General features: G+C 38.9%; 1 protein-coding gene and 1 non-coding gene across 3 annotated transcripts; one reads left to right on the top strand and one right to left on the bottom strand.

The window, feature by feature from the left end:
• Positions 1 to 149: 149 nt before the first annotated feature.
• zgc:195245 (uncharacterized protein LOC565483 homolog) lies at positions 150 to 5,510 on the bottom strand. 2 transcript variants are annotated; one of them, XM_021320527.2, is made up of 5 exons: positions 5,274 to 5,510; positions 3,831 to 3,858; positions 2,797 to 2,947; positions 2,261 to 2,405; positions 150 to 854 (listed from the first exon to the last, which is right to left on the bottom strand). In XM_021320527.2, exons 1-5 carry the CDS (start codon positions 5,295 to 5,297, stop codon positions 750 to 752), a joined length of 453 nt encoding a protein of 150 aa, XP_021176202.1. In that variant the 5' UTR covers positions 5,298 to 5,510; the 3' UTR covers positions 150 to 749. The 2 variants fall into 2 exon arrangements, with proteins under 2 accessions (XP_021176202.1, XP_012726064.1); XM_012870610.3 differs by lacking the exon at positions 5,274 to 5,510 and adding an exon at positions 4,292 to 5,252.
• A 1,073-nt stretch (positions 5,511 to 6,583) lies between these two features.
• On the top strand, positions 6,584 to 6,900 carry LOC118564859. Its single transcript, XR_004932074.1, has one exon.
• The last annotated feature ends 2,358 nt before the right edge of the window (positions 6,901 to 9,258 follow it).

Raw genomic sequence — 9,258 nt, 5'->3', positions numbered from 1 at the left:
CCCTCTACCCACGATGGAATGAAAAGATCGGCTAATTAAACGAAGTCCCACGTCCCTGTGAAAGAACTGTGCGAGTCCTCAGGGACAGGAGCTGCCTGCAAATCAATCCCCGCTGCGCTCTGGATGGCTCTGGTACAGAAAAGCCTCAGTCCAAACCATAAAACCTTTTTATTTCCACAGCACACACACACACACACAGACAAACTAAAAATCAAAAGTCATGACAGGAACAGGTAAACAAACTTGTATTCTTTTTTTGTTTTGTAATGTTGAAGGAGGTTCTTGCTAATACAAAACAGTGCTATTGGAAATATTCTGTCAATAAAGTAAAGGACCTGACATTAATGATGATTGTATACTTGAAACAGGAAAACTGATTATGTTAGAACAGGTAGATTAGTGAGGATAAAAAACATAAAAAAAAAAAAAAACATTCAGCATCAGAACATTGTTGCTTTCACTCAGCCAATAATAATTCACAATAAAAAAAAAAAAAACTGAGCTCTTCACTCCTTCACCAGAAACAAATCTATGAACGAGTTTAAATAAAGGTTGTTTTTTAAGATGGACAAAAGTTTTGGCCTCCACGTATACATTTCTAATTGAAATTCACGGTGGAAGAGCAAATGTTAAATTATGCGGATGTCTCTGGTATACAGGTGTTATTGCAGCTCAGTAGGCAGTGAGCATAAAAGTTTTTTTTTTTAGGGCCACAGTGGTGAGAGGCTGCACTGGCTGATGGGAGCGGATCAGGGCTGCTCGAACGTCTGCGTGCGCCTCAGGTTTTCCCTGACACGGACAAACTCTGGGATCTTGTTCTGGTTTTCCCGCTGCCTTATCTCCTCCTGCTCGTACTGTTAAAAAGCAAAAGACAATAAGTGAGTTGGACAATGATCGAAGAAAAATTCTGTTCATTTTATTGTGATTATATGGCATAGGCCAACACAAAGACGCGCATGATTGTGACTGGGAAGGAAAATATTCTATGTGGTTTAAAATTTGTAGTTTGTTTTTTTTCTGTTTCGGCATGTATTTTTATCAGCGAAATTAACCCTTTTGGCAATTATTCTTTACACACTTTAGTTCAAAGTGTGCCAGATTGGATGGAGACTGCCTCATAGACATCAATCTTTTGGTCTTGCCATAGGTTCTCCATTGAACTCGAGTCTGGACTTTGACTAGATCATTCTAACACATTAAAAGGCCTATATCGTGCAAAATAAAAAAAAATTGAGCTTTTACCACTTCTATTCCTTCATCAAAAGCATACCCACATTGGTGTTTTGCTTGAATCGTGCATGCCTGAGTAATTCTTGTGAAGACAGTGAAGACAAGCTGTTCCCTAAACAATGCCTCTTTCTTCCGGGTTGGAAAAATAGCATCAGAAAACATCTAATATTTCATTTCTCTAGTGCCATAGGCAAAATCTCATCATATATATATATATATATATATATATATATATATATATATATATATATATATATATATATATATATATGTTTATAGTTGACTTTGTAAGGCTTAAAACAGCATATATAGCTTTAATATACTACGTTTTAAACCTTTCCAGTTCTTGTCTTGCTAGAGTGTGAACGTCCACCCCATCTCGGCTCTTTTGTAGCCCTTAACTGTTAAAAAAAGCTATCCCCACAGCATGATGCTGCCACCACTATGTTTTAGCACAGGGATGATGTGTTTAGGGTGATGTGTTTGCCTGCCATCTTTGGTGGAGATACCAATCGTCTTGGCGTGTTCCATTTCCACTTTAGGATGATGGATAGAACAATGCTCCACAACGTGTTCAAAGCTCGGGATATTGTTCTATAAACTAGCCGTTCACATTATCCCTGACCTGGATGCTGTATTCCCTGGTCTTCGTGTTGCTGAAGTACAAGGAATACATTTTTGGTGCTCCACTCAAACCTTTAAGGCCTTTCCTGAATCCTTTCAGTACAATAAATTACAGATGGACTAAGTTTTTATTCAATAATTTGGTGACTTTGAAAATCAATTGGCTGGAGTGGACTTTGTTTAGCAGTGTCAGACATAATTAAAAAGCACACAACACTTTCCAGGTTTTCAATGTGGAAAAACGTGGAGAACCCTTCTTTTCTTCCACGTCACAATAAGCCAAACACAATTCTTTGAGTTTGACTATCACAATAAACTACAGCGAACCATGTGGTATTAAGGTGAAGAAATGGGCAAAAGTGCATGGGGTATCAATTTATTGAGGTGCTGATGCCGCGTTCCTGACCTCTTGCAGCTTCTGCTGCCTCTTGCGGAGCTCCGTCTCCAGATCGGAGGGCCGTCGCTGTGCCATCTCCTCCTCCTTGTGAAGCTCCAGCCTGCGCTGCTCCAGAACGCGCTTCAGCTCCGGTTTCTCCTCCAGCAGCAGGCCTCTGAGCAGTCACGACCATAGATAGTTCTCACTCAAAGAAGAAACACACAACCAGCCTCACTGAAAGCGAACATGCTGCCAGTGCTGGACCCAAGGCTGGCCCGCATTATAACAAAACTTGAAGGCGGCTTTGGGCACGCTTTCAGGCATGAGAGTCCAAATAAAAGAGCTTGAATTTACACCGCACAAGTGGACAAATGCACCAGCGGTTCACATGGCAAGTCAAACCTTCATAACTGGAAAGTTAGGATGAGAGTCCTACTGGAACGCTTTATGATTGTTCACTAAATAGAGTGAAATGGGATAACCAAGCAAAACACAGAATTTTTATTGGCATTGTTGGCTCACTAGTACTGCAACCATGGGGTCGGGTCCGGTTATACCTCACGTACCGTTTGTGGCTGAGCAGCAGCTCCCGGTGGAGGTTCTGGTAGCTCGGCGTCTCTGCAGAGGAGCCGTTGATTTTTCTGAGCTGAATGATTTCAGAGGCGCTGCCGTCGGCCGCAGAGTTATGAGCCAGAGGTGAATGTCCAACAGGCATGTCTGAGGAAAAGTTCAAAGTTAGATCCTGAAACACTTTTAGATCTTAGAAATGTGTTCTAAAAGCTGTCTGGGTGTGCACGGCTCATAAGTACGAATCATAAGTAACTTTTTGATATCTTGAAGAAAAAAATGTGTTTTCATTTGGTAGTAAATGATAACGTTAACTTAGTTTGAAGCCAATCTAACGTCCCCCGTGTTTTATTAATAGATTTGTCTCAAAACCATTATGTAATAAAAACTTAAACCTTTTTTTCCCTGCAGAATAAATGTGGCGATAGCCATACCTAATATACATACAAATGTGTAACTTTTATATTAATTTACCAGTGGGTTTTATTGTGTTTTAGTCTTTTATAATTTAGATATTTATACTTTTCATGTGTGTTTATAGTTTACAGTTATGTGCAGCACTTTCTGTCAGCTGTGGTTCTCTCAAAGCGCTTTCTAAATCAAGATTGTGCGGCAGTTCCTTATTTATGTCAATTAATTTTTTCCTCGCTTTTATGTCCATCAGTGACTTCCCCAGCACCTCAAGCAGCTTCCTGACCCCCTCCCATCCTAAAATATTACAATTAGCATAATAACCCCCCATGAAAGAGGGCATTTTACACCCATAATACATTTTGTACACAGATAAAAGAAAGGAGGAGGCGAGTTTTATATATTGATGTAGTCAATAATTAATTTGTGCACAAGCTTTTACCCCTTCATATTGTACATATTTTGCAACGCTCCCATAAATATGAAAGCAGCATAAAAAAACTCCTGACATGCTGTTATGACTTTTAGCTTTGGTTTACTACCCCAAGATGACCAATGGCCTCCTTTTAGCCCTTTAAAAATATTTTGGTGCCCCCTTGCTCATGACTGTGCTTTGTGATACCTCTTTTGTGATTTCCATATCCTGGTTTCTGTGCAAATGTAAATGAGAGAGAGAGAGAGAAAAAGATCACATTAGTAATGTTTCAAGTGAATTATTTTACAATCTGACGCTGTGCAAAGCATGACCCTGATGAACCAGAATGGGTTATGTTAAATCATCTGTTTCGAGCATCCACTTGGATAAAAGGTATAATTAGATAAAGGCTAAAAAAGACAGCACCTGGCGTGCTGCTTAAGCAGGTCGGCTTTGTTTACAGAGGTGATATAACAGGCCTCGTCAGAGACACGTGTCGCTTCGGGACGACCGTCTTCACCCGAAAGCAAGAACATACTTATAATCAGAAATAATGAGAATAAAAGCCTCTGTTACACATTCAGATAGTGACCCCCCAGGCACACGCACTGAAATCAGATAACCTGAAGGTAAAGGATCACACCAAGGAGGCAGCAGATGGTACTTACTGTCTGAGCAGCCAGTTTCAAAGTGGGCGCAGCCGATCGGTTTCTCTGTCGAAAAGGTTTCTGTGGAAAACTGCCCCGTAGCTGAGCATAATAATCCTCTGTCTTTTTTGTCCCCAGGGATTGTGCCTTTCACTTTTTCTGTCAGGGACGCACACAGTAACCCTTCCCTATCCTGTTACTCCCCAGGGCCCGCTGCAGGAAAGCTGAGCTGAGAGATAACGTGTCAGGTGTCTGATCTGATAGAAGTCATTGTTTCGCTCCAAACCTGCAGGACTGACATGGAGTGACACAGAAAATCTACTCCATCTGATTTACATCTCGTGAAGACAGGAAACATTGTAGTGGTGCAAGATGACAATCTAATTTAGAAAAAAAACTTACACAATAACATATTTAACAGGTTTTGGTTCATGAGGCATGCTTGTGATGCAGCTATAAGGGTCTTTCTTTTTGAGTCTATGAAGTCTATACATTTACATGCATAAAAAAGGAAAAGTTGACCATCTCTCCCATGTTTTATAAGACTATGCAACCTGGTGCGCAGTCGCAATACCACGCTGAAGACCTCATTATGCAATCAATTTCTATATATTAGAAATAAAAATGTGAGAATAGCAATATTCTTATTTTTCATTAACAGTACAATTTTGCAGTAGACCAAATTAAACCAAGAGAGTAATTAGATTATTATGAGGCCCAAACACATTCAATTTAGTTAGACACTGATTAGAAACAGCAGAGCACGCTGTACTATTCAAAGGCGCATCATTGCACTGCAATCAGAAGGAAAAGATTTAATATTTTCTATCATCCTTCTCCCAGCAACATAAACATTTCTGTACACGGATGACAATAAACCAGGACAGTAAACTCACTGTGAGCTGACCAAAAGTCAGGCAAACATCAGACAGATGGTCACCAGGGCAGACGCTGACCTCTCACTTGCCCCCCTGATTCAAAGCAAACAACAGTGAGAACTCACTTTTTTAACACCTGATCCATCCATGGCAGGAAGACGCAGCTCCACTGTTTCCCTGTCACCGTGTTTCAGGTTCAATCCATCGTTAAAAGGAGTCCCACGTCCTCACTCAGCCCGGCACTCTGATCTGTTGCTTTCCTCCATTCAAGGTCACCATGTCGTCGTTGGTGAGGAACCTGAAGGCTTGGTGTGCTGCGAGCAGCAGTCGGCGGTAGTAGACTCTGAAATCTTATTACGCCATTCAAGATTACCACACAACCCCCTACAGGGCTCAGGATCCTAGATAAGTTAATTACCACAGACGCAAATACAGCTTAAAACTTATGTGGGGCTGGGCTATTATCAGTTGACTCCTCTCCCAAAGAACAACTTCACTTACCTGCCGAATGTGGTTTTTGGGCTTGGAACAATTAACCTCCTTTTTAATTCCTTACACCAAGATAAAGATGAAAACATCCTCTCAGTTGTGGTTTGCTTTTGGAAATCCCAGACTTGGTGTGCTCTGTATAAAAGTTTTATTCATGATTTTGTCTTTCATAAGTTGAACTGAAAATACTAATAGGAGAAAAAGGATTCAGTCGGGACAATTTCTGTTGACGTCCAGTCAGGACTGTTTTCCTGCTCTGTGGGCTGATTATTCCTGCTACAAACAACTAAATAAATTAGACTAAAGTATTATCATATTAAACTTCATACTTTTATGGTTCTATGTATTTACTATTGCACTACAGATTCTTTTTAAAAAAAAAATTGCCATAATTTGCTTACATATAGATTTTTCTGCTTCTTATGTTTTATTTATTTGCGATAACATTTATTCAGACCGATACAGGGAAAAGTAGTTGCTGTTTATAGACTTTTGTATCTTAGTTTTTTATGTATATATTGATCCCCAAAAAATCTAATTCTGTCTTACTTTTGAATTTGTTTTCATCCTCTGTTATTGTGTATGTCAATGTCCTTTGCAAACACTGGTACAAAATCAGAAATAAAATGTTTCCACCAAATAATAAAAAAAGATTAAAAGATGTATTTAGTTTTGATTAATTAGACGGATCAATCGTACGTGTTATTTGTGTCTTACTTAGTGTGGAACTCCAAAATCTTAATTTAAAAACTAAATAAACAAACAGACGTGCATGAACTTAAATTAAGTTGCGTTTTTATAAACGACCACATGGTGGCGCCGTTTCACCATCGGTAACATATGTCCCATAATTCCACGCGGCTTTTCCCATTTAACCCGGATGCGGAAGTCGCTGTAATCTTTATAGCGTGTGAATGGAGATCGCCAGTGTGAGTGAATGTGGCGTCTTTGTGCGTTTTTGTCTGTCTTTGTTGGTGTGTGTGTGTGTTTATGTCTGAAAGCTTAGATTATACTTAAAACCTACACAGTGATCTTATTTGATCCGACCCGAGTTGGGCTCTGCTCCGGTCGGAAATGATAGGAAAAGCGCCCTGCAGCCTCCGTGGCGGTGAGCAGCCGGCGACAAACAACCCACGCAGGGCCTCCACGCTTCGTGCTGTGGTCAGAAGTGATGAATTGATCAGATATACTAGTCCTGGTTGAGCCCGAGCTTTGCTTCAAGGTTCACGGTGGACAATGAGTATAGAGGCGATTCTGATCTAACCACAGCCGAGAGGAAGCGAGGAAAACCCGGATCGGGGTCTCACGGTCTGCAATAGTCTGAATAAATAGGCACTTAGGGATTTTTCTTTCAGGTATTAAGTATATAAAAATAAAACTACACCATAACTGTTTGTCTTCAGAGTTTTTTTTTTCTCCCCCGCCCCATTGTCTCTTCATGTCTGACTTCCTTGGGTCCTATAAATCCCTTCCTCCCCCGCAACTTTCCTTGTGTTTTTTTTTTTTTTTTTTTTTTTTTAACGAATGATTAGGACTATTTGATAAGTTTGGAGTTTTCATGTAAAACCTGTAGGAACCCTGCCTTGGTTGTTTTTATCGGTGTGAAAATGTCATTTTGATTTAGATTCACTACTGGTTTAAAGGTTCCTAATGGTTTACAGGCTTCACAGATGAGGACTGGAGCTGCTTGTTTTAGATTCAAACGCCGCCATTGAGCTACTGCAAACAAAGGATCATTTGCAAAACAAATGGCAGTTTCGTCAGAACGAATCACGCACATCCAGGATTGGCATAAGGAACTTTGACTTGGTATTTTCTGAAAATCTACAATAGAGTTATGAAACATTTATTCTGGTTCTTGAATAGGTGACTTTTAAGAGTCAATACTATGAAGAGACCTTGTCGCTTCTCAGGATTATGGAGAGATAAAGTCCTCAAAATGAGTCTAATGCATATGGATTGGCCTTATGAGGATCTTTGACTTTTTTTTCCCCCTAAACTAATAAAATTATGAAATATTTATTCTGGATATAAAGGTGGTAGTCACTTTTAGAACCTCTTTGCTTTCCACACAGTTCACTTTAAGAACTGTTCTGGACACAGTTGATGATATACATCATAACTGTTGTGACCAAAGGCTCTGTAATATGCAGGACTTCTACAATGAAAATCAGCATTTTGGTTTAAGATAAGATAAGATGGTCTTTATTGATCTCACAATGGAGAAATTCACTCGTCACATCGGCTCATACAAGAAGGTGCAGAGAAGGGAATGTGCATTCAGTTATATACAGTGAGTCTTCATATATACAATGGGTCAAAAAGAATACCAAAAAATAAGAATACAGAAAAGGAAATAGGAATGTAAATGTCTCATTTACATTGTTAGTGGTCTATGTATATATATATATATATATTTGACCAGATTCCTTTTTATGAGATGAAAACCACTTTTGGCACACTGGCTAAATTGTGGCAAAAATGACAACTCTGTCTGACACAATGACCCATTAAAAGAATTGTGGATCAAATATGCTTCAACTGACATATAAATAAGTCTGGTAATTCTAAGTTGCCTAAAATTGGAAACGTTTAGTCTGATTTATTTTGAGACAGCGAGGGAAAATGGTTCTCTTTTTTCTTCCTTTTTTTTTCTGCTGGGAAGTTGCTACCAAAATTCTTCTCTATAATGGCACTTAAATTTCAACAATTATGTAGTTTATTGATTATAATTAAAAGAGCAATTAAATCTTGATTGAATATGCCAAAAACTGACCTTACGCTTTACAAGCAACTTTTTAAATTATTTTATTTGAAAATGAAATTCATACACAAGATATAATCGTTCTTAAGTAACAGAAACAAATGATAATCAGTATATTCTGTCACAATAACAACAAAGTTCTTTAATGTTATTGTGAATAAAGTTCCTGCCAAAATACATTTAACAAATGGGCTATACCAAAACAAGTGAACAGTGTTTCAGGACATATATCACAGAAGCACAAGTTAATTTCTTCCATGAATCTAGTTTTAACATATATCTTAGCTGGATAGATGTAATTTGGATTATTTTGATGTCCAATTTAATTTTATGTGTAAGCCGATATATATAAAGGTATAAGCCAGGCCCTTTTCCATAATATCTCATTCACAATCCCATTCCAGTGTAGAACAACAGGTTGTGCTGTGATATTATTCTGTATTCAGTGTTTTTTATGGGGGCACAGAAGAAAAAAATTAAACAAAAGAGTGCAATATTTCACCATTTAGTATATGGCGTGAGGAACAGAGCCAAAGAGCAACGTGTGACTCTTGATCTTGCAGATCAAAACAGTGAGACAATCTTAGTACAGCTGAGGCTAAAAGTGCAAAACTGTAAAGGTAAAAAGTGAAATTGTTCCAAGGGACCAATCAATAAAGGTTTCTGTGCCAACATACCATCATAAAAAATTTGTTTAGTATTATGTCTTCAGTACAGGGGCCACAACAGGGACACTGGCTCCAGGAGATTCCGGGATGACAGATATTAGGGCATCTTCCCTGCCACGAGCCATCTTCAGGTCTCCCTCGAAAAAGATTATTGATCTCAATCGTGACTTCCTGGTTAAATTACCCCCC

Source organism: Fundulus heteroclitus, chromosome 1 (assembly GCF_011125445.2).
Source record: "Fundulus heteroclitus isolate FHET01 chromosome 1, MU-UCD_Fhet_4.1, whole genome shotgun sequence".
Taxonomy (NCBI): Eukaryota; Metazoa; Chordata; class Actinopteri; order Cyprinodontiformes; family Fundulidae; genus Fundulus; species Fundulus heteroclitus.
The sequence above is the reverse complement of the archived record's forward strand: the minus strand, read 5'-3'. Positions and strand labels throughout refer to the sequence as shown.